The sequence below is a fragment of the Lepidochelys kempii genome, chromosome 3 (assembly GCF_965140285.1).
Source record: "Lepidochelys kempii isolate rLepKem1 chromosome 3, rLepKem1.hap1, whole genome shotgun sequence".
NCBI lineage: Eukaryota > Metazoa > Chordata > Testudines > Cheloniidae > Lepidochelys > Lepidochelys kempii.
The window spans coordinates 170,564,503-170,590,812 of record NC_136382.1 but is presented as its reverse complement, the minus strand read 5'-3'; the positions used below and the strand labels follow the sequence as shown (position 1 = coordinate 170,590,812).

Genomic DNA, 26,310 nt, shown 5'->3' with positions numbered 1-26,310 from the left:
TGTCAGGAGAGAACTATATCACTATATTCATTATAACCCCTGGGAGATTGGTCTACACTAAAGTAGTAAAATGACGTTACAGGTTTTTGACTATCAAACAATTGAACCAGCAAGTTTTATAATCAGCAGAAAAGAGGCATGGTCTAATGAGAGAGGCATATGGTTTAGTGGTCAGAGCACAGAACTAGAAGACAGAAACGTTTGAATTCGAATCCCAGCTCTGAAGTCATTTCACTTCTCAGCCTCAGTTGACTCATACTTAAAAGGGGATGATAACACTTATTAATCGACAGCATTGATGCATTGTGTGAATCATTTCATTAATAATGCAGTAACTGTGCCCAAATCATCCTAAGATTACCCCAGTTTTTCATGGCTATAAATCTTTACTGTGTAACTGACTTTGGTGGAGTTATACCAAAATAGACTTTAGTAGTGAATCAGACCCAATGGTTGCAAAGTACTTCCAAGATATTAATGTTATGTATTATTATTAATGAAACAAATATTTACAACACAAATTATTCATTGTTATAGTTATTATAACTAATTATAAATTATAATTATAAAGGCCCGATCCAACATTTCCATTGACCTCAATGGCTATAAATGACTATACAGAATTCTTGTCAAATTTTATTCACTTTATCTACTTAGATAACTGGTCAGCTACCTGTACGCATTATAAAGATTCCTCTTCTCATTCATATTTCGACATCGGCCCTCCACAGAGCAGGGAAGAGTGAAATTTCTGGCTGGAAACTCTATAAAACAGTCCCGGTTACTGGTGCAAGAGCTTTCTTCTATGCTGGCATCATCCAAATCTGTCACTTTCAGTTCTCCATCTACAATCACAAACTGTCGAGGGCGAAAATCCAACAGAGTCACAGAGCCAAGAGGCGAGTGAGCCAAATAATGCAAAAGCCGAACTAAACTGAGACATATCTGAAAGGTAAAAGCACAGTCTGGGTTACTTGTCTAGTATGGAGCACGTAAAAATAATAATAATAATAATGCATCTGCTTTAATTAAGTTACACACATAATAATGAACCAAGATTGGCATAAATTTATCATCAGAATCAGAGAGTGAGTACATTCCAGGCATTCTTCATAAAATTTAACATTATTCCTTCAATGTAACCTTTAGAAGCTTGATACTAAAACGTGCTTCTTTACCAATTTTTCCCCTATGCAATTTTATTATTGTAGAGTTGCTCATGAGTTCTGAGCTGCTGAGGCTTTTTTGTTTTGTTTTTATTATTTTAATAGAAATAAAAGCATTTTTTTTAATAAAACATCATACGTAGACCCCGATCCTGCAATCTAAGTCTCTTATCCTCTAAAAATGGACACGTTCTTAACTTGTCACACTGAGAGTAGTTTGACTTCAGTGGAACTAGTCTCAGTGCATAAAGCTAAGTCTTTGTAGAAACAGGGCCTATCCATGTAGACAGACCCTTCTGTCCACACAGAATCCCATTCAAGTTAATGGATCTCCACACATGTGCAGATTGGGGCCATAGAGGGAAGACTTATCTGGGCTTTGCAAATAGATAGAAGAGAATAATATTTGGAACCTTCAAATTTGGACCCAACCCTATAGTTTTTATTACTGTTGGCAGTTCATTTATGTGAAGACTTGACAATATTTCTTTGTATGTATTGTATAACACACTAATCAAAAACAATATTAATATGCACGCAGCTAAATATTTGCATGCTCATTCACTGTATTCAATTAATGACATGTCTTATGCAGGCTAGAAAGCTTTTTATTGTTTAACATGTTAGCTTTGGTTTTTTGTTAAAACTGTTGTTAAGGCCATATGTATTAAAGTAGTCAAATCACAATTCAGTCTCAGGACATAAATGATATACTCAGGGAAATACTTAAATGCATACTTCAGACGAAAATAGAGGTTGAATGTGGCTTACATTATACTTCACAGACTTTACGTCTGTGAGATATTAGGACTATCCAATACTTCTGTAATCATTTCCCCTGCCTTACCAACCTGAAACATTTTTGTTCCACTTAAGCAATATCAAAAGTTTATGGAGAGATACTTGTAGGTATAAATGAATACAAGCATGGTTATGGGATGTCTGCACTGACTGCTTTTGTTCCTCTTGAAATTTATAGAAATCTTCTATACAGAGTCCCAGAGGATGCTATATATAAAAGGCGTATCGTGTTGCTGAGGAAATGAAAGTAGACCAAATTGAAGCATTTAACATTCAGAATATCAATGTGATTTTTTCCTTGGGTCAGGAGCACTGCACAGAACCTCATTATAGGAGCTGAACACTGTGCTAAAATCGTTACCATAAGCTTGAACAAAATTATAATTAACATCTAACTGCTCAAAGGTAAATATAGAAAAAAAATCACTTTTCACAGATTTCTTAAACTACTACGGAAAACTCTGCATAAAAGTATACAAATGTTGCCAAAAACTAAAGAGGGATTTTTGTTTGCAATCTGAAATCATTCCTCCTTCCTCAAACACTACCAAGGCCCTGATCCTGCAGATGGATCCACTGACACAGACCCTTGTGCCTGTACTGAGCCCTGTTGAAGTCCTTTATCTATGTACCTGCCCTCAGTGTTGATATGGGCTGTGTGTGTGTATATCCCCCACAACAAGATTAAAATACACATTTTAGGACTCAGTTCTGCACCATTGCTTTCCACTGATTTCAATAGGTTTGGGGAGATTTGGTCCCTGTCCTGTAAGCACAAAGGTACTACCTCAGTGTATAAAGTTAAACAACCATGTTAATGTTTGCTTGACTGGGGCAGATACATAAACAATTCTCATGTATTCAGCTGAGAACTTGCATCCTTCTTCCTCTCCTCTATGACAGCTGCACACTAGATAAGGTAATAGTTATGACATTGCCTAAGGCTTCATTACAGTAGTTCCAAGAATATTCTATTTATAATTACATCTCTGTGATTCAGACCAGCATTGCCAAGGTATTTCTCCTTCATCTCCCTCTAACTGCCCTGTAAGGGATACCCATTCTAAAGAGAATTTCCACCCACATCCTATGTGATATGGTCAAGCCAGTAATCTACTGCATCTTTTGCAATTTACATCACTGTGCCATAATTTGCAGTTGCATGGGTGAGGTGTGGGGGAGACAGAAGTACACTTCATTGGCCATTGCAAACTAAAAACTCAGATTGAGTCATCATTAGGAATTTATTTCTTTCAGAACAACATAATGGAAGTTTAACTCATGGGCCAAATGCAGTTCACAGAGCTCTAAAAGAAGCCTGTAACTGCCCTAATCGTTAATGGTAAGGTACATCCCACCGAGACTACAGCTCAGCATACCCTGTCATGATGAAAGTACCTCTACAATCTGGGCTCCATTCCATACAAATTAAATGTGACCTCCATGTTTCTGTTAAATTGCCAAAGTGGGCTTCACTGGGCAAACTCTGTTTTAGGATCTGTGTACATTTATAAACTTGCTTTACCCTTTACTCTCCCCTAGTAAAAGGCAACATAACAGGAAACAGTAGGAAATAATTATAAAATCAGCTTATGATAATGATCAAGATAGAGATGTCACATCCTTCTATTGTCTGAATTCCAGTTGCAGAGCACAATGTTCAAGCCAAAAATGCCAAGCTCTGAGTTTTTAACAAGTATGAAACCTTTGAAGATATAACATGAATAGCACAGTACCATCAACAGACATAATAGCGCAGTGTCTTAAAAACTGAAAAATGGGAGTGTTATGTCTTATAGACAAACCAAGACTTAACATTCCCAAGCAAAGCAGTTGTTTAATAAATGCGAACAAAGCTGTAAATTATGTAACCTCTCTTTCCCCCCCACCCACATGCTTGGAGTTGTGTGTTCACATCCTACTTAAAAGTCCTTTAGATACCATGGTTGTTGCACTTACTCGAAATCTGTCCTCCCAAGAGGTCTGTAAAAGCTGAATCATCTCCAGTGGTGAGCCTAGCTCAGTGATGGTAGTCAGCGTGTCTGGGATGTCATTGCTATCCTGATAACAGTAACCATAGAGCTGAAAAAAGTACACAAAGGGAGAGAGATTAGTGTAATACTTCTTGGCATGCTCTTCTTTTCTCCATGGATGCAGGAAACAGTCTCCTGTATCCTCCTTGGACCTTTGGATCCTATATGTTTTAGGACGCTGCCCTTAAGGCCCCATGTCGCAGTCATGTATCCTTCCATCTGAGAAGTCCTGTCGAAGCCCATCATTGAAACTCTTAAGTTGCCCAGTGCAGGCTCTGCAGGCCACACATGGGTGGCTGGGTATGCAGTATTTGCATATCCTTCTGGCTAGGCTTTTATAATCAAGGCCCTTATCAAGAAACTTATATGGAAAAATATATATATGTGTAGATATGGGAATTCATTTTAGCATATGCACTATCTGGCATAATCATAATAATTCTGTACTTAAAAATAGGCATTAGAAAATCTCATGTAAAGATCAAGGTTTTTTGCAGTACTATTGCTAGTGCACTGAGTGTCTATTTGTATTTAAATATGACAGAGGGTTCAACTATATCTTTATAATGAACTTTAAAGAGCCGTTGCAAATGTCAAGGCATATCCTTTTCAACACAGAAAATGCTTCTAATAGTACTTGTTGAAGTTACATGTGCAATTATGTTAGAGGGGTGAATACTGCAAAATATTTTAAAATGAATGCACTTCAGTCATGCTCTAGCTCCTTTTATGTTTGCTTTCCAAAAGTCACATGAGTGATCAATTTTTACTTGCACAGACACTTCCACAGTAACAACATTTGAAGCCTGTGCTTGAAGTGACTTATTTCAGATGGGATGGGGACTGTTTTACACAGCCAGGAGACAGGCTTTTAGAAACTCCTTGCCAAAGCCTTGGCAGAGAGGCAGTTAAATGAGCTGAACAAAGATCTGATTACAGACTTTGCAGCAGGGACAATTTTACACTCTACTCCCAGCCAAATAAGTCTTATGGTAGAAGAGCTGCCATGATTTAAAAGGTTAAAAATCCCCTGATCCTACTCATCTCCTCCCCATACCTAAGAGGCTCAAAAACACCACGGCTTCTTCAAACCCATTCGTCTCCTGATTATGGACATCATCCAAAGCTCATTGAAGTCAATGGGAGTCTGTATTGACATCAGTGTGCTTTGAATCAGATCCTATAAGAACTATGCTCAGCCAATGTAGTTTCAGAAACAATACCTTGTGTGTTACGTGATCAATCACAACTAAGCAACATTTGAATAGCCAGAGCAATTAAATGTTCTCAATCAACTAACAATGAAAAAAAAAAAACATTGCAAACAAATTCACTCACTACTCTGAATAGCAAGCAAATTTGTGCAATACGCTCACAAACATTTAACAAGCAGAAAAAGAGGTTAAATTCAGTAAGCAAATTATTTGTTATGAATCATCCCCTTAGCTCTATCGTTGTCCATGTTTAAAGGAAAAAAAATATTCCAAAAACATAAGTGAAGTAAGCAATTATTCCTTGCAGTGAAAGAATAGCATTGTACTTCAAAACAACTGGTAAAACATGTACATCAAACAAAATGAAAATGAAAAGCTAGAATAGTTTATTTTAAAAACATACAACAGAAATTTTGGCACGGGAGATGTACTTGTAGCAGGTATTACTACACTAGAGACACATGGAATTGAAATAGGGATACACCATAGTTTTAATAATACACATTAACCTAGGACTTCTTGGACCAGATACAGGGATTGTCCCTTAATATCTGTGACACAATTTTTTATGGAAGCATGTTTCTGATATAGGTACAGTAGTCAAAACTTAGCATGACACAAACTATCTTAGAAGAACACATCAGCACAATTACCACCATTACAAACCAAAAAGAATACAAATATAAAGAGAATATTTTATAGAATATGCATCTTTGCTAGAATGCTACTGGACTTGCCTGTGAATTTTTTTATGTTATATATAAAATATGCCTGATCACACAGTCCTCACAGTTTAGCCTTTGTATGGATGGGGACTAGCAGTGTAAGATTGAGCCCATTATATTTAAAGGTTAATTTCTGGTGTCAGAGCCTAATAAGTTCTCTATCCTTCTGAAGTCTAGTTCTACAGAATCACAGAGGGGATTTATAAAATTGTATTGTCTGGTGGAAAAAAACTAATAAAACAGAAGAAGTAAGATTTAGAAGGCAAATTTAATGAAAAATGTCAATTCTACAGTAAATGTCAATTCAGAGCAATAATGAATGACAAGAAGAAAAGGAGGACTTGTGGCACCTTAGAGACTAACCAATTTATTTGAGCATGAGCTTTCGTGAGCTACTGTAGCTCACGAAAGCTTATGCTCAAATAAATTGGTTAGTCTCTAAGGTGCCACAAGTCCTCCTTTTCTTTCTGCGAATACAGACTAACACGGCTGTTACTCTGAAATGAATGACAAGGACATCAGTCTTCATGAGCCATTCAAGCCCTCTGAAAGAGTGCAATAAAAACAAGGTAATTTTAATTACGACAAAGTATCTTTATAGCAAATGTATATGCATATTAAAAGATTATGAATTTATCTTAATTAAAATATATATTTAATAAGAATAAATTCAGAATACTTTTGTAAGTGTTAAATCTCAAAATACGGGTTCCAATTGTCATAATAATATAATAGGTTTGTTCTCGGGGGTTGGGTAGCACTGCATTTAATTATCTCAGTTTAGAATACAATTGCACTCCTGCAAAAATCATTGCTGACTGATATTTATGTTTAGTACAGATTCTGCTGCTTTGAATTGCTGTGAAAGCTTAAAGGGCCCAATCCAATTTTCCTTCCACAAGAAACTCTCTCTTCAAATCACAATGGTAAATTTTCTTGCTAAGTCCATTTAATTTAATTAAGTCCAGAGTTAAATACATTAAAAATTATTTGATATTTTTCTTCATCACACGTAATTCTAACTAAAGAAATAGATCTGGCTCTTCTTTATCACTATTATTTATGTAAAAGATTTCTAGCTATAGAATTGCTGTTTTGTTATATAGAATCATTGACGCATGGAAGTCATAGATGGAAAGGAGATATTGGGCTACATTTCAATATATTTTAAATGAAGGCTGGAGGCCTAAAGTAAAACTGCAAATGCAATACACTGCAACATTTGTAAGTACAATTGTGGTGACTGAAAATTTTAAAAGAAGCTACGTCCCGATGCAAACAAATAATTAGGTATCCACAATGGCCATTTATATGTGCACAGCCACACAGCATACAGATGTATGTGTATTTTCCTTTAAAAATTTAGCTCATTAGATCATCTAGCCCTTCTTCCTGTCAATGCAAGGTTGTTTCCCAAAGTATACTTTCTTGATTTTTGTCCAATCTAGTTTGTAAAGGTTCCAAATAGAACAATGTCATTTTCACTACCAATAATAAAGTAACTAATTTGTATACATACATATTTGGATCAACCACCTGCAATTGGAAAAATAACCACACAGACAATTTGAATGAAACTGGAGTCAAAAGATTATCCAAATGGGAAAGATATAAAAGCAGAGCAAGCAGAGTGAATCAGGAACTTCCACAAATGAAATTCTCTTTGTAGGGACAGCATTTTTTCTATCATCTAGTTACATATTATACTTTCCAAATATGTTATTATTTCATACCCCAGTATGGCATGGCTTCAGTTAAATGTATCAAAAGAAATATTATCCAATGAATATAGTTGGATATGTCAAGCCATTACACTGAAATACTACAAATACATAATTTTGTATAGAATCTGTATACAGTTACTAGCTGGGGATACTTTTCTTTTTCCTTAGGAAAATATAAGACGGATATAAAATTTTGAACTGTTGTCATATTGTGCACAATAATCCCTGTAAAGCAGGTGTATTTACTGAGTTCTTCACTAACTGTTTAGATTTTCTCAATCAAAGACTGTATTCCTTATGCACCTAAAGCTCCCACTGACTTCAGCAGGAGTTTTAGATGCCTAAAGAACACAGGGTTAGCCCCTGAGAAAGTTATATTCTTTTGTAAGATTTCACGTCTGTACTGCCAGTCAGTCCACCTCCCTTTAGAACTGCCTTTTATTACAAATTATAGAGACAGAGGTGCCCCTTTCAGACAAGAAAGGGGGTGGTGGGGAGCAGAGGTCAGACTGCACACAAAAGCCGACAAGCTTACTGAATAAAAACACAAAATAAAGGAGCTTATTAAGCTGTCATCAGAGGGTAAGTATATGCAAACAACAGGCCCTCATGCATTAGTGTAGTCACCAAAGCTGGATTTAAAAAAAAAAAAAAAAAAGGTCAAGAGAAAGCCTTAGCAAAAGTTTTACTTTTTATTTATACAGTTTGCTCAGACAGGAGTGGTACAATTGAAAATCTTACAAAATAAAGCCAGATTATGTTCTCACACTGGTGTAAATCTAAAGCAGGATTGCCAGCCTGAAACATCCAAAGATCAGGAGTCTGGCCCCCAAAAACAGAATACTGGCCTAAAAATCATGAGATGTTAAAAAAAAATGATAAAATGTATTTGCATTCTAGTTTTTGAGCCCTGAGGATTCCCCCCTTTAGCTTTCCTCTGTAACCAGGAGGGCTAGAAATTTACTTGTTTTTGTAATGAAAACTGAGATTGTTCATATAATCACATGACTCCAAGAACTCGAGCTTTCAGGGAAAAAAGGAATAATCGCCTTTGATAGAATTGTGAGAGTTGGTAACACTGCTAAAGTAACAGCATTAGTTCTGATTCTCTTCTCACTCACACCTCAGTGATTTCACTGGAGTTACTGCAGATTTAGTCCAGTGTAAGAGCAGAGTTTGGCCCTGAACTGATAAAAATTTTCTTGTTCATGTGCGCACTGGAGCTCGTGGGCACAGTGCACACAGGATGGTGTTTATTTTCAAAGATACATGTACACACCTAGCCAAACTGAAAATTAGTCCAGAATTGGACATGGCAAGGCCAGTCTAGTAGTAAGCTAGGGCCTGAATCAACGCCCATTGCACTCAGTAGAAAGACACCCATTGACATCGCTGAACACTGGATCAAGCGCCAGGTGGCTAAATTAGAGGAATCAATTTTAGAGCGCTTTGACATTCCTATGGCATCAGACCAAATGACGACAAATTGGGGATAAACTTTGGCCATGCCCTCTGTTGCCAGGGCAATGGGCCAGTCCCTCCAAAGAGGGATATACAAGAACAGCCATGATGCATAGCTGTTACTTAGCAATAAATACTCTAGGATTTTCATGTTGGCCTAAAAGCTGTTTTTTCCCCTCACATTTTAAACATGTTCTAACTTTACGGAGTATATTATAAATATTTCTGCCACCCCTCCTCAATCCAAAAGCATCTGTAAACTGTAAAACTGTAAAAGCATCTGGTGAGCACTTTTACATGGCAAATGACTAGATTATTTCATTAATTTTAATCTTCCTAGGTAAATGTAACATACAGAGGAGTCGCAGGGAGCAGAGGTCCCTCAGCACCATTCAGGATGCATTCAGCATCTTGTAGGATTGGGACCAAAGCTGGATGTCAAAGCCAAGAGGCAAAATGTCTTCCTGTTGCCTGAGGCTAGAGATGGAAATTGTAAGCAAGCAGTGGAAAATTTAAATATTAAACTAACTGCTCACAACTATCTTTAGGAGGTTTTTTATTAATAACTTTGCTATTATTAATAGTGCTGCATGCTAGAAGAGCTAAAGGTTACACAAATGTCATCAGAGCTGCCATCCATATTAATAGCTTCAAAAGAAAGCAGAACAAAAATGAAATTCACGTGTATATGTATATATTATACTCACACAAAACCTGTAAGGCACATATTTTGGCAGTAAACTTGAGGCTTACAAAAGTTCTCTCCCCTTTTCTCCCCTCATTTTATTATAAAAAATTCTTTATAGCACTGTAAATTTACACTGTATTGCACAACCCCTGGGTCCAGCCCAAGAAAACACTTATTCCTGCAAGCTCTTGCCAATAGCTCAATTAAGGTCAATGGGACTACTAATTTAACCATGATTTCAATGGGACTGGACAGGTATAACTGAGGGCAGAATTTGAAGCCAGACCTTAAATAATCGGGAACAAAATCTACCCTGACTTCCACCAGCGATGACTGCATCCCCTTCAGTGGAGTTGTGTGGAAGATTGACTCTAAATCAGTGCCGGGTTTACAATGATGCCAGTGGCACCATGGAGCCGGGCTCATGCTCAGAAGGATCCCCGGCCTGCTCTGCTTGCACTGTGCCCTGAGACCCAGCCAGCCCACTGGCTCCCCCCCATCCCGCCACCACCACTTGCTCCTCTCAGCCAGCCGATGGCTTATCTCTGCCCCCTGGCCAGACCCCAGTGCACCTCTGGCTCCAGACAGTCTCTGCTTCCCACCACCTGTCTCCCCGGAGCTGAGCTACCTGGGACTGGTGCAGAAGCCTGGCCAGTCTCAGCCAGTTGCAGGGGGAAATGGTGGGGGAGGGTGGCTTGGCTGGACCCCTCCAGTCAAGTGGGTCCCGAGGGAGCACAGCTGAGGCAGGCCCTGGCCTGGCTGTTCTCACCACTCCCGAGGGGCCAGAGCGATTCGCCATCCCAGGACCAGCCCTGGCGGCTCAGCCCGGCAGACAAAGTGGCCTCCCAGCAGGGCCATGGAGTGCAGTGGGGAGGTGCTGCTGGGATGCGAGGAAGATCTCGGCGTGTTGGGGCACAAGGGATTGGGGGTTCTGTGTGGAGGGCTTGGCAGTTGTGATGGGGCTATGGGCAGGGGGGCACTGGGCAGGGGTGGTGTTGTGCAGGGCACTGTGTGGTGCAGCATGGACCATTGTGCGTCTGGCAACTGCCGGTTTGTAAATAGTATCCTCGCACTGGGCTGGGCGGACCATGTCATGCCTCTGGCCGGCCCCTCACTCTGGGGACCAACAGCCCCCGCACCACACCATGCTCCATTGCCCCAGTCGGGGCCCACAAGTATGTTTGGTGCCGGGCTGACAAAAGGTTACTCTGGCCCTGCTCTAAATTATGCAACTATTTAAATGATTAATCTCTGTCTGTTTTCTGTTCTGAAGCAGCAAGCAAGCAGTGCTGTTGAAATGTTCATGAGATCTGGCCATATTAAAACTGACCCCTTCAGTATAGTTCTATTAAGTTAAGTGTCTCAGTCTTCTTCACTGCTGGGCTTACTTCCCTCAAGTGAGCTTTGTTTAACTCAGAGTCGGTCTGCAGTTGCAAAGTCCCAGAATAAGTAGCTCTTCCTATCATAGATCACTCTGAGTTTAGCCAGAAACAATATATGGCCGTCAAGGCCTAGGTCCACAAATACTCCACTGTCAGTTCTTTTTGCCTAGCTTGAGTGGCCAGGCTGAGACTGGGGGAAAAAAAACAAAACAAAAACAGTTTGCTCCTTTGTTATTATTGATAAATTGTATTGCCATAGTGCGTAGGACTGCCAGTCATGGAGCAGGACTCCATTGTGCTAGGCACTGTACACAGTCCTTGCCCCAAAAGCTTACAATCTCAGTAAGTAAGAGACAACAGATGGATACAGATGGACAGCTGGAGGCTGTGGTCTCAGCAGCCTAACCCCTGTATCGTTTTTTATGTTTGTTTGTTTTTTGAAGGCACCATGGAAGAGGAGAATTCCAATGAGAACTAGGCACTGAGACACTTTGCTAGAGGCCTATTTGCATCTTTAGGTACAAAAATGCCTTTAGCAATCTGGACCTAAGTGAAAAAGTATTAAAAACATCACTGGTTGGTATATATGATGTATGAACACCACCTTGTCTCCTCAAATGCTTTACATGTGTATGTCACAAGACTGGAGAATGTGGTCTTTAACTCAAGTCTGAGTGAATCAGTGCACCTTACAACAGTTTCTCCCCATTGTGGACAAGGTTGCCACATGGGTGACAGCATACTGGTTTGGCTAATCCCCATGCCCTCCCACAATGTAGTAATGCAGAAATTATTCTAAAGCCACCCTCTCCTCTCAGCAGCAGTGGGTATTATGGGCTAGGTCCTACAGGCATCTTAGAACTACAGCTGTTACAACTACAGTGTGTATGGTGTGCGTGGACACACCAAAACCATTCTGTCAAAATAGCGTTTGTGGGTGGGTTAAACCATTGCAAGGATGGTGATGCTAGAAACCATTCTGTGCAGTCAAGTGCCATTGAAGCTAGGGAACTGAATTGTTTGTTTACAACAGCTGTCAGGAAGTGATCCTTCTGAACAGGTGCAGAAGGATTTTAATAATTGCTAGTGTAGGAGGTCCAAACCCTTTACAGAACCATAACAGGAAGTATGAACGAGACAAGTTTTCCTCAGCTTAATGTAGACATACTCATTGATCAAGGGCAGGATGCAGATCTAAAGAGACAACATGGGTACATGGGACCTTGGAAGCCACGAAATCCTGTGTCTAACCCCAGCTGTGGCAGACTTGATGGGTAGCCTTGGACTAGTTATGTAACCTCGCTCAGTCTTTGCTATCTAATAAAAGAAGTAGGACAATAGTACTTACCTACCTTACAAATTAGTCCAATTGGTAAGTGATAAAGCAGGTTTGCCCTTGGAATCCTCATTATACAAAATGTTATATTTTATTGAAACATAGTGTCCTGGGCAGGATACCCACCAACTTGAACAGCTTTATATGTGCAGTGTGTCTCTGAAAAATTCAAGTAGCAAGGGTGATTTTTGCAAAAGGTGAAATGGTGCTATTGGTCTCTGTTCAGTTCTGCACAGAGAGGAGACTGCCAGGATCCTAGGCAAGGAAAGCTGATGAGATTGCAAATCATCAGCTCTCATAAAGGAGCCAGAAATTCAAAACAGAGTCTTTTGGGGTAATTTACATGGCACATAACACAGAGGAACAATCAGAGAAATCATTCGACAAATTAATGGGATTAGTTTTATGAACGATTTATTTGAAAGTGAGTAATGAGGGTGTAGCTCTTTAACTAATTCTATGGTTTTTGCCTCGTGGAAATCCCTTCCTGCCAACAGCTCTGTAAGTTAAATCCCCATCTACAATCTCATGCAATTCAATGGGAGAAAATATTATTTGGCCACTTCAGAGTTGAGGCATATGGCTTGTCTAATAATGACATGAATAGTTATGGCTGGTTTGCAATTGTATCAGCTCTGTGCTTCCAACAGCCCTGGAGTTCCTGTTAACAGATCCTTTCTTCACTCTTAAAAGTGCAGGATAACATCTGGGCCTGTTGGGAAGCACTCTTGCAATAAAGAAGTACTTTGTGTAATTCATCTTTCCTCGCCAAGCCACATCTGTCTGCTCTCCCTGGCCTTCTCCATTCCCACCCCGAGCTCCTCAGGGCTGTGGAGGCATACTGGAGCTGCAGCAAGCTGTCTCCATCAACAGGTGGCACTGTTCGCTTTTTTCCTCCTCACCCTACAAAGCGATCCAGTGCTGCCACCCCACATTACATCTATGGTTAACATTTTCAAAAGTGCTTACATCACTAAATCTCCCTGTGGATCTAGTGCTAACTCCCACTTCAGGGTCTTAAATATAAAATATAGGCACCAATGATAGCCTCAAAACCCCCACTCAGATGCCACCTCACCCTATCAGTGCCTAAATTCCCTAGACACCTCAATTTCTGCTGGTGAGCAGGTGTAAAACCACCTAGTCTAACACCACCAAGCTGCTCAGTGCCCTAGTTCATGCTTTACCCCTGGTGGGATTCTCCAACTTGGCATTCCTCCATCTATTTTGCCTGCAGGGACAAATCTGGTAGGTATTGTCAGAGCATGCCTTGCCTGCACAAAAGACAACCGGATCTAGACTTTTTTGATGCGGGTATGTTTGTCTCAGAATATCTGACAACCAAGTGGGCAGAGCTCTCATGCAGAATATTGGAGACCCCGTTTTCAAATCCCCACTCTGCCTGATTTGGAGCAGGGACTTAAACCCAGCTTTCCCAGAGACATGCCTTAACCATGAGGCTACTGGGTATTCTAGGGTGGGAGTGCTCTCAACTTGTCCTGCTGAAGCTGTTCCCCTGTGTATTAGATAAATAAATATTAACTGGGCTCAAGAGAGACTGACTTCATGGCCCAGTGGTTAGGGCATTTGCCTGTGATGTAGGTCCCTGCTCCAATAAATATTTCATTTGTTATACGAAATGGAACAGCTTGAGAGATTGAGAGAGTCCCACCTCAGCACGCCCAATAGCCTGGTGGTCAAGGCAGTGATAGGGAAGACCTGCTCCAAATCAGGCAGAGTAGGGGTTTGGAAACAGGTCTCCCAGAGCCCAGGTGAGCACCCCCTAACCACCTGGCTATAATGTAATCGGTCGGTCTCTCTCTCTCTCTCTCTTTGAGAAAGAGCTGAGGTATCTTAGGAACCTCGCTCCAGGAGAGGGTTCACAGCTTTCAATCCTGAGTAGAAATAGATAACAGGCTCAGACCCCACCCCTCTCCTCAGTGTTTCCTACTGGCTAGCATAGACAGAAGCCAGCAAACCAGAAGCCAAGTTTCCCATGCATCTAACTCCTCCCACCCTTTGCATAGGGGAACCTGGGTTCCTAACTCGGGGCTGTGAATTCCACTAGGCAGCTGGGCGCCTAGAAGTTAGGTGTTGCCATGCCTATGTCCCTTTGTAGACTAATCCTTAGGAGCCAACCTTACACAGAAAGTCACTGGGACTTAGGCTTCTATGTTCCTGCATCACTTTGGGGATTTAGGCTCCTAAGTCACTTAGATGCTTTTGAAAATGTTACCCCAAGGACCTGCCTACCCTGGGAAAAATTTCTGAGCAGTTTAAAAACTTGTTCAGCTAAACTCATTTTAAAACCATCAAAGTCCTGGTGTGCACTCGGTTTCAGGCAGTTTAAAAATGCTCCAATAAAAACAGCTTAACAGTTAGAAAATTTCACAGTGTAGATAGGTCCTTGGAGCTATATTGTGCCCTTTATCTATGGATGCAGATCAAGCACATAATAAGATCCCAAGCTCTCATTCTAGCAGATTAATTCTCTCTAATTAGGGGCTCTGTTTTGAAGGTTCAATTACAAGGGAAATTTCTACACTCCTCTCCCAATCCAAATTTCATAATGACAGTTTCCCCAAGTGATCAGCTACCGTCTTGCCTGGGCTCTTTGTTGAGGACACCTCACCACAGTCTACTCAGAAGGTTGCTCAAATTTTCAATGAAAACAAAAAGCTCTTCGGGTTCACCACCAAGTATTCTCCACCACTACCAGCACAAAAGTGTTTCATGATTTGAGCTCCTGATTCCACTGGACCCCACTTTCTTGAAACAACAAAGGATTTCCTGAGCATCTGACCCTTCCCCATAACTAGAGCTCACCCCATTCCCATGTTGTAAGCAAGTTTTGTTGATTAAAGATTAGTGTGGACTCTGAATGAAGCAACATGATATAATATGACCTGATTCACGTCAACTCATTTAAGCTAGAAATGCATTTTAATTAATTTACCCCTTGGAGAAATTATTTTCTTCTATACAGAATTACCAGATTTTAATATTAAGACTTCAACATTTTAATTCTCAAACTAAAAATAAGGGTCCTGCTTTTGACCTCACTAACTGGATTTGTCTATGCTGAGGAAAAGCACCATGTTAGAAAACATGTTAACTAACACAATGGTAACATGACTTTACATCCTATTTAAAAGAGGAACAAGTGATGTTCAAAATGTGTTAGCTGGTTGTAATAGCCCATGCCAGGACCACCTAAAACGTTTTCAAATACCACTGGATTTGTCCACGCCAAAGGCAAAAATCTTTTAATACCATGTTTTTTAACATGATACATTTTCAGAGTGTAATCAAGGCCACTTACACAAATGTAAATCCAAAATAATTCCCCTAAAGACAACAGAATTACTCCAGATTTAAAATGGGATAAAATCATAATCTGGACTGTGATTTTTAAAGTGTATTTGCTTTAACAAACCAAAAAAAGGGGGTTGGTCTTAGTCAATAAGCCTCTGGTCTGCCATCAGCTGCTGTTCAAGGCTGTTCCTCCCCACCCCACCGCCACTGTTCTGAAATGAACTCATCGCTTATTTTTTTAAATAAAATAAAGATTTATTTTAGTTGACGTGGAGACTCTTTTTCAGAGAAACACACTGAATTACGCTATAAGTGATTATAAAGATACCTAAAAACCTACAAAGATAATCTTGAGGTTTCATAAAACGTATGTCAGTTTCAAACCTACACTCCCTTTCATTCATCTTCAGCAGTGTAATAGGAGAACCAATCAAAAGATTGTTTATACCCATGAATGGCAGCACCCTTAATTCAGATCTACAGGGCTGTAATTATATTATTACAGGAAATCAAACATTGCCAGTGTCTTTCCAATCGTATTCATTGTCTGAAATTAACAGCAAATGGTGGTTGATTTTCTTTTCTTTCCGGATACAGACAGACTGGAGGGAGGAATTAGAGCAAACTCAATCACTGCACGGAAAAGCTGGATTCAAAAATAAATATTTTAACTTTCTAAGAAAAGAAACCACGGCGGAGAGGGAAAGGAAGAGGAGACCCGCCACAGCACTTGATAGAGAGCAAGTGCAAAGCAATTAGTGGGCTGCTGAATCCTGTGTTACAATAAATCAGTGACCCAAATCCCCCTCTTCCCCAATGCCCCTCATTATTAAATCAACTTTAATGAACTAGCCCCTTCTCTCTCTCCCTCCAAACCAAACACGGTTCCATTTTCATCTGCACCTGCCTATCACAATGGCTGGTGTGCGGCGGGAATGTTTATAGGAAGCGATCTAGGGCAGTGTGTGATTGACAAGTTCCCAGCCTTGCCCTTTGAATCAACGCCTCTGCCCAGATCACGATGCAATGCCCCATCAGACAAACCAAGCCTGACTCAGAGACGGTAAATACACTTTAAAGCGAAAAGCACCTCATGTTTTCTTTGCATTAACACCAGCTGACCCCTGTATCTAACACTAACCCACACTCCCTTTTCCAGGTTCTCAGCATTTCGTGTGATAGCCTGATGTGCCACATCTGGCACCTAGCCCGAACAGGCTCCATGCATGACCAACGTGTCAATATGGGATGCGAGGACAGGGCTACGAGCTGAGAAGGGTTGGGGTTTTTTTTTAATTTCAACGTATATTGTGCCCTAATCAGGTATTCTAAAAGGATGCCTGGGGGGGGTCGCAGCAAAGCTGGTTTTGACAAGAGACAGGCCAGAATGGGAACTATAGAGACAGTCAAGAGCAAGTTTGTTATCTTACAAAGTACACTTCAGGCTGTCAGCTGCGAGAGATTTACAGGAAAATCCCCTTTCCTGGGACTGAACCTCCAGGAAAGAAACGCTGGACTTCCCCCGAGCAAGACTCAAACGTATTTCACCCTAGATAGCCCCTCATAACAGGCCTGAGTGGGGACATGCGCTGCAGCGCCAGAAGGCTAAGAGTACAGTGCGGGGACAGCCACTTGGCAACAATAACACTGCACACCGCGTTGAGCCTCTCTGTGTGTGTGATCTGTGGGTGGGGGGCTATTTAACTGTCCATGTTTGACTCTATGGGAGACGGGGAGATCTCTCTTCTCCTTCTACAAACCCCACTTCCCTCCAGCACCAGCTGCAGTTAGCGGGAAGGTGGCTCCCGTTTTCATGCTCAAGTACAACTCTTTGGGAAGGCGGTTTTAGAGGGCTGCTGAGCGAGTCAACACTGAGCAGCTCCAGCCCCGAGCCGTGCTGCTAATTGGTCGCAGCTGGCTGAGGGGTGTTAAGTGTTCACTGTGGGTTGGGGAGGGGGGAGATAATTGGAAGGGGAAGTTTGAGAAACAAAAGTGCAATATTTTATGGCTGGTTTACAGTGATGTCAAACTCCGTAGTAAACACATTGCTATTGAAAACCCACTCTGTGAGACTGACTATCTGAGCTGTCAGGAGCAGCTAACCCCTGGTAGCTAACAGAATCGCCGGGCTAAGCCGTGGCTTGGCGTATTTGAATTTTTTTTTTCCAGCACATTTGATTTTTTTCCCATGTCCGAGATCGCTAAGAAGGTCCTTACCTGAGAGGGGCGGTAAACTGCTGCTGGCGGGGGTGGCTGGATAGTCATTTCAGCTGGTCTCCTTAACTCTTTCGACTCAGGGAGAGCGATGATGAAGCTGGAAATTCTTTTTAAAACTAAGCCCAGCAGTAGGCAGAAGTCTTGTATTTTGCTAAATTAAGATCCAATAAAGTAGCACTGCCCACGCAGTCATTAACTGTATGTAGCCATGTTGTTTTAGCCCTGTAGCTCCCGGGATATGAGAGAGACAAGGTGGGTGTCAGAGCGTCTCTCTCTCTCTCTCTCTCCCCAACAAAAGCTGGTCCACTAAAAGATATCGCCGCACCCACCTTGCCTCTTTAACGCAGAAACGGACTGTCCCTTTTGCTAGGGAAGTAACTCGGTGGTTGATGGATACACTGCATGCAGGGAGAAAGTGAAAAGCGTTTGAGGCCAAACTGAGTACTCTCAATGGTGTTTCTACAGTGCTGGATGAAGAAACCGGATGAAAATGAGCTAAGAAAAAGCGTTTTCTTATGAGGACATATACAGTTGTGCTGTAGTGAATTTGACATCAGTTAAACGGTTTGGGTCCTTTACACTCTTTTCCTCTACTTAAAATGGATGCTCATGTCAAAACCCAGAATAGACTGGGGAAAGTATGTTGGCTTTTGAGTTTCTTCCCTCTGTCTCCGGCAGAAATGTATCATTTCTAAAACCAGATACGCCTTAGAGGCCTAAGCCTGCGTTAATGTTGTCACTGACCTCAGCAGATGCAGGACCATGGCCCTGTGGGGGATTTTACAATAGACACAACAAAAAGGAGCAGGCTGATTTGGAAGACGCTCCCTGTTCCCCGTTGCACGCGCCCCGATGACCCCCCCCCCCCCCCCCCCAGGCCAGTATGACATTACAGGTCTACTCCTGGACCATAAGTCTGCCCAGCTGTGACCAGATAAGGCCCGCCAGGTTTTTATAGTCGCCTGGCAAGGTAAGGTCTTAACATTGGTGTTCGCCCGCGGCGGTCACCTCGCCCCGCGCTCTACGCAAGGAACGGAACGTGGTAGACAAGAAGGCAGCGATGTAGGCGGCTTCGCAGCTCTCTTTACTAGCGCATTTGCAATCTGATCAGAGCAGCCAAGTCGAAAGGAAATTCTGCTCGTGTCTGAGGAGACCAGGAGCGGCCAAAATAATAATAAAGAAAGAATCTGAGCCAAATGGAAAACATGTTTCTGATTTAAGTTTAAGCTATTTTGTAAGTAGATGGCATGTAATTTGTGAAATCATAATTAACACAAGGGATTTTTGCTCATTAGAACGTTCTCCCAGCGCAGCGGGCTGGGCGTGTATTTTCTAATTGGCGTTTTTAAAAGCGTCTATTCAGGTGTTTGTTCTAGTTCAGTTTCCACGTGACGTGACTGCTCACAAGGCAAATGTGACATGAAGAAGAGTGACTTCATTTACCTATTATAGGGTCCACCAGCCTTCAGCAAACAGGGGAATTAACTGACAGCGCTTCCTCTAGTCTTTGGTACAAAAAATAATCACTGATCGTGAGCAGCTTTTTCGATACGATGTTCCATAATGCACACCCCAGTTTAAAGGAACCCTAGTGTCTACACATGTGTAAACACTGAAGTTTGTTGTTGTTGCTCGTTGCATAGATAATGCAGGACAGAATGTTGGTTTCCATTTTGTGAAGATGACTATTTCCAAATTATTCTCTGCATACGATGAAAGTATCTATTTGAATAGCTTGTGAAAGGAATACAGCACGATCACTATAACCCACCGAGGAAGCCAGAGAAACTGCAATTCTAAAATGTTTAAATCATCATTTTTGCCAAATTGTAGAGACACTGGGTTGCTTTCTACGGAATAAGAGAAAAATCTTGAAAACCAATATTTAAAAATTGAGTTTATTTCCTGCTGTCAAGCTAGTATCGATATCCTTGTTTGCATTACAGTGATAGTAGGAATTTCTTCCTATGAGGATATATGACATCATATATAATAACTGAAAACCTCTTCACAGTGGTTGTAGCGCAGCATGCGAGATGTTGTTTTCATTATGTCTCATACCTGGCAGCATATAGGCAATAATTAGCAAACGCTGTATTTAGTTGTCGATTTTTTATTCTAAAGCTACAAAAAATGTTTTCTCCAGTTTTATCCCAAGAAAGCAAGCAAACTGACTTCCATTCCCAATTTTTGCATGTACTCATGGGGAAGAGGAGATATTAAACTTGCATCTGGCCCTTCCTAGACTTCCAGTGTATGAAAATTGACTGTTTTGTTCATTTCGACCTTTAGTTCTTATGGGGGAATTGGTAGCTTTTGCTACAGAAAAAAATCAAAAGCTGCCTATTTGATTTCTTTTTAAAAATAGCTACGGGGAATGCACGTTCTAACGTTGTTTTCTTTTTCATCAACGTTCACACACTGTGCGAAATGCAACAGGAATTTCAATCCAAATGGGCACGTTGAAATTAATGTGAAGGTGTAATAGTCGCACAATGCAACATTTCTGTCAAGTGGAGTAATGTCAGTGTACCTTAAGAATAACACTGCGCCCTGTTACAGTTAGTACTCCTTCTAATCTTCCATTTGCCAGGATTCTGTGTAATTAAGATTCACACGACAAAATACACAATAAACCTAAATAACGACTACAGTGCCAGGTGAGGAACAATCACATTTCCATTCCCACAATATTCCGGGGAAGGGGAGTTGTCGTTTGTATTGATTAGGGTTAACATTTTATTGTACGTATTCTGAGAGAGTTTATATCTTCTTACGCTTCCTTCGCTTTTCAACATCACAATTTTATTTTTTTATTTATTTTTTTCTTAGGTAAATGAACAACCAGAAAAGGCTGTTAGGCCTTCTCCCATAATGACATTACTTCTGCACCAGTTATCAGAATGACAATGTATAATATTCCTAATCTTTCCCCAGTGCTTTCCTATACAGGCCAGGGTAAATCTGGCAGAATTAATCACTTCAGAGAGGATGTCAATATCTTTAGTTGTGCATGTATGTCTACTGAGCGTTTTTGTGTATAAAGGTTTCCTATCTTCTCCGTATTATAAGTAAAGAGCTGTTAGAAGAGAGCAGAAACTATAGATCTGTATAGATGATAGATCAGAAGAGATTTTGCGTATATTACATGTAAATGGTGAACTAATAACTACAAATCTTTAGAGAACATTAACTGAAGTAACTTATTTGACTCCATAAACATTAGTCTAAAAGGATGTTAGAACTATACTTGTCCAAAGAATGTTACATCTGTATTTAAAGGGAGGCTTGTTATCACAAGATGGCATTTTTCGACCCATTGGGTTGACATTAGTGATAGTCAAATACTATTTATTCGATGTACTATAATCACTCGGTATGGAAGGCCAGGAACGGCAATGTTATAGGTATATCAAGATCAAAGCTTTCTAGTTCTTTCATACAGATCACAAATGCAATCAACTCCACCGTATATACACCCCTTTCTGCGGTTACTACATACTTTTATTCCCTTGGTATGAAGGGCGCCAACAGGTTGCCTGTGGTGAGAAATAAACCCTTGACACATTTTTCCACATCCTATCTGTACACGGCGGCTGGTTTTCACTCACTGTCTGGTACAAGCCCTGGCAATTTTTAAAGAAACCCGAAAGAAATGACCATTGCCTACCGTGTCGCGATCTGCAAAAGCTTTACCTGTAATTCCTTTCGAAGAGCCCAAACGTCCCACACGGCACCAGCGCCAGAGCGCCCCACCCCCTGGCCTTACCTGGAGGATGTTGGAGTGCTGTAGCCTTTGCAGGAGGATCATCTCCTTGACGATTTTGTAGGAGGCTAGCCGGTAGCAATCTTCTAACGCCGCGTATTGCTTCACGCAGTTCTCGATGTCGTGCCCCCCAAAATCGACCGATTTCAGCGCCACGGCCAGCGTGCGGTTCAGGACGACCTTGTAGACAGCTTTGGTGTAGCCGGAGCCCAAGTAATGCAGGCTGGTGACATTGTGGATGTCTCGGCACCCCAGCAGAGGGGGGTTCAGAGCCAGGTCTACTTTGGCTTCGGGATAGGAGCCCCCTCGGCTGCCAGCCTGCGGCGCTTTCCCCTTCTCCAGCCGAAGCGTCTGCTCCGAGGAGGTCCGCTGCTGGGCGAGGTCCATCAGCCGCCGCTCCAGGGGTCTCACCAGCCGCCGGGCAGCAGCCGCGGGCGGCTGGTGCTTCTGGTAGCGGAGCACCTCCTCGTAGCGCTCCCTGATCTGCCGGGCTAGCTCCCAGCGCCGGCTCCCGCGGTCCTCCCCTCGCCGGTACCAAGGCGAGCCCGCAAGCGCCGGGGTGACCCCGCGCCGCGGCGGCGGCGGCGGCGGCTGCTGGTGCGGATCAAAGCCCGGGATGAACAGCACGTTCAGCAAAGTGCCCAGGAAGAAGGAGAGGCAGCAGCCGGCGGCCACCGCGATCTTCCTGCGCCTCATCGCAGCGCCCCAGCCTCTCCCCCCAGGACGCGGGTTTGGGCGGAAAAAGGCTCCCCGGGACCGCAGCCCCTTCACGTGGCCCCGCCGGCCCTCGCCCCGCGCAGGCACATCAGCGTGACACTTGCCTCCCTGCTCATGAGCTTCTGGAGCGCGGATTATTAGCCAGACCCGGAGGCGAGCGGGGGCGGGGGGGGGGTGGATAATCACCCTGAGCCCTCTCCGCTCGCTGACGTCCCCTGATTGACAGCCCGGCCCGGCCCGGCCCGCGGACCGGCGGAGCAGCAGGGGGCCCTGGGAAACGTAGTCTCTTTAACGACTCTCCCCGCCGCCGTTTGATAGCCGGGAAGTCAGGACTACAACTCCCAGGCGCAGGCGCAGCTCCCGTGCGCGGCCGGGCCGTAGGCGGGACCGAAATGATAACGGTGTGCTCTGCAGAGCGGGGAGCGGGCTCCGGCTGGCCAGCCGCGCTAAACACGAGATCATACCCCCGGGGGGCCGGGGCCGGGGCCGGGATCAGTGAAGCCACTTTTCTCGCAGGAGCCTCTGAGCTAGACGCAGAGCTGCCGGCTGCGACTTGGAGGCGCCTTCATTGGGGGATTCATTTGTAAAAATCTCCCCCTCTAGTGATGAAGGCTTGTCTCTCCCCCCACGGTGCGTGTTTCTGTTTGCGCGGGACGTTTAAAACCTCACCCGTAGTTATTTGTTCAAGCGCGCTCGTTCCCCCTCTCCCCGTTTGACAGCGCGGGTTGCACGGGCATCACGCCCGTCACACCTTGGAAAGCGTTTTGCGGCTGAAAAGCCACGGCTCCGAAAGCAGCACGCACACGCCGACAGAGGTGAGGATAAGCACACCAAGGGAAGGTTTTGCCGATGAATTTTCCACATATTTTCTTGCAGTTGGTTAACTTACCAATAAAACAATCCGACTAAGATAAATAACAGCTAATTCATGATGTCTGCGTGAGGTGGTGTATATATTTTCTCTCTCAACGCAATAAGCTGGTACATTAACCAGGAAGGAGTTATGGCCTTGTGTCCTCTGGCAGGGCTAAACTGTGATTTATCATAAATTTACTGATAATATAAGAACCGAGAGCTGTGATTTCGAGATGAAAAATGAAAGCCACGGAGGAGATAGGTTAGCTGTGTCTCTCTAGACTAGATCTACAAATCATGGTCTCAACATGGGGTAGCCCCTGCCCTGCGGGAGATGTGAATTGCAGGGGTGAGTGCTAATGACATGGTTATCCATCAAGCCCACATTACGATGCTGTTAGCAACTAATTAACAAATACAATCGGCCCAAGAAACGTCACAAAGAAAAGCACATCAACAAAAGAAAAGCCATAAAGAGTCTAGGGGGGACTGCGAGCTAAAGTTCACCGGGACGCAAAAAGAGAAGCATTTCCAATAAAGGAAGGGGATCATTTAAAGCACGAGTCATTTAGGTAATACACATCGGCTACAAAAATTCCGTTTACCCTCCCAGGCGCGTGTGACCGATGCTGGAAAGCATTTATTTTTGGTGAGAGTAGACAGTAAAGCAATCTACTTTGGATGGCTCACAAAAGCTGATGCTCAAATAATTTGGTTAGTCGCTAAGGTGCCACAAGTACTCCTTTTCTTTTTGCGAATACAGACTAACACGGCTGTTACTCTGAAACCTTTGTATGGCTTGTAATTAATCAAAATCCAAAGCCTACTGTTTGTCCATTTTTGCTGCATATGTTACACGTGAAACTCTAGGACTGCATGCTGACTCATAAGGAATACTGTTTTCAAGAGACAAGATACATTAATAAGAGGCCTATATGGTCAAGATAATCGGGAGAGTTTAAAAGATTCAGTTTACTTTTACAACGTAATCTCTTCAATCACGGGTTTAACTAAGAACCGTCAGTCACTTGTAATAAAACTGTCCGGAGGGCGAATTACAAGTTTATGAGAAGCGGACAGCAGATCAAACGGTTTTTAATGAGGCCTAATTTTGACATATTTTAATAGTGGCTGTACAGTCAGGCTTGAAACATAATACCAAGAGCAAATGGAAGCGTTAAGGTCAAACATGATGAGAGCCCCCGAATGAGGACAGTAAATTACCAGTGAAGAGACCGTGTCTGAAATAGGTGTGGGGCTAACAAGCCATTAAGTAGCCTGCAGCACATTTCCCGAACGCCTCGCGGGGTTCTCATGCCATACTGTCCCGTTAGCTTTGTGGCCATTGCAGCCTTTGTATGTGAGCAGAACTGAGCTGTGTAAGGAGGCTGGGAGGAGATCGCATTCAAAAGCCAGGTAAATACTGTATCAGCTAAGCGCCACCTACTGTTCCTTGCAACTGAATGCTCAACCAGCCGCACCCCCTCAGTCCCCCGCAAGCTTATTGCAGGACACAGTAACCGGGTGAAGCTTTGCGTGGTTGGATGGCAAGTAACAATGCATAAAACACCCCAACGGTGCCTGCTGCTGCATCTCATAGTTTTTTATTCTTTCCATTCTTATCTAATTGTCACCACGGACAACATTCTCTCCTCGCTGATACCAGGGCAACCCAGCGGCAGTTATCCTGGGCCACAGCCTGCTCCCAGTCATGTAAATGAGGGCAGAATTTGGCCAGTGATATGTCTCCCAATATAAACTCTGATCATAACGACTGGCCTTATTTTCAAAGGCGCTGAACGCCTGCCGCTCCCGTTGATTTCAATGGGATGTGCGGGAGACCAGCACCTTTGAATCCACTCCTTTTTATTACATTACAATACTAGGCCTCTGAAACTCGCATACAACTAAGTAGATTGTACTTGGGTTAATGCAGGGCCTTCCCACTCTGATTTGTCAGCCACACCTGTCTCCAGTGCTCGAGCTGGAGCAATGAATAATATAAATGAGAATCGTGCGTATACCTGGACCCATGTACATTCCAGATCAGGTAACCATTAAGCGATCACCAATCAAAGATCTCCAATCACAATGTCAAGTCTCTGCCCCACTCCGCAGCAGAAATAAAAGACTCTCCCAGAGCTATATGGGGGAATAATTCCCATCCCTCCAGAAATATTTTAAATATCTATTTTTACGCGGTTTTATGATTTGTTTGATTTTAACCAATGTTTCCCATTTATTCCAAAGATGTAAGTACACGAATTAAGTTGGAGCGTTTATGAAACGGGAGAAAGGAAGAGCAGAAGGAAACCCTGTATATAGTAATGGTACCATCTCAGTTTTATTTGGGTTTATAATTTGCGCAGTAACATCCAAGGGCCTAGACAGACTCCGTCTGGTGAAAACAGTGAGGTTTAGGAGAGCAGGGCTAAATTCTTATTTTGTTTTCCCGTGGGTTTAACGTTACAGATTAATCTCTTTTAGAGAAGAAAACACTGAACTACTAAGGCAAACTTGTTGGAGCAGATCTTCCTCCCACTGAAGTGCATAGCTATTTCGACTTCAGTATAGAAAGGATCCAGCCCCATTGCTTGCTACAACTGAGGTGGTACTTTCCCCTAGGGTGGAAATGCTCTCAGACTCGGGGGACCGATTTTCGGTTGATCTTTTTTTTTAGCTCCTGTCAAGAATCACTGCTACAGTCTTAATTCACCCCCAAATGCTTGGGAATGGATTGAAGTGCTGTGATCTGAGGGAGAGAAACACCGACCCTGCCTGTTCAGTCCAATGCCTTTCCCAGGCAGTTCGCTTTGATTACAGCACATCGGCCAATCTCTTCAACGTGCACTACGGAATCAGTGGGCCAGGTTACTTCACGGTTCTCCGCCTCCCCGTTCCCCCAGCCAG

General features: G+C 42.6%; 1 protein-coding gene across 2 annotated transcripts in view; it reads right to left on the bottom strand.

Moving 5' to 3' along the window:
• PKDCC (protein kinase domain containing, cytoplasmic) overlaps positions 1-22,740 on the bottom strand; it is a 45,262-nt gene extending 22,522 nt beyond the window's left edge. Inside the window, exons 1-3 of one of the 2 annotated variants that reach the window (XM_073339045.2) lie at positions 21,832-22,740; positions 3,927-4,049; positions 674-945 (exon numbers count right to left, since the gene is read on the bottom strand). In XM_073339045.2, coding sequence (XP_073195146.1) covers positions 674-945; positions 3,927-4,049; positions 21,832-22,524 — 1,088 coding nt within the window. In that variant the 5' untranslated portion in view covers positions 22,525-22,740. The remainder of the gene's footprint in view (positions 1-673; positions 946-3,926; positions 4,050-21,831) is intronic. The other variant, XM_073339046.2, reaches the window with a different exon arrangement.
• Between the last annotated feature and the right edge of the window lie 3,570 nt (positions 22,741-26,310).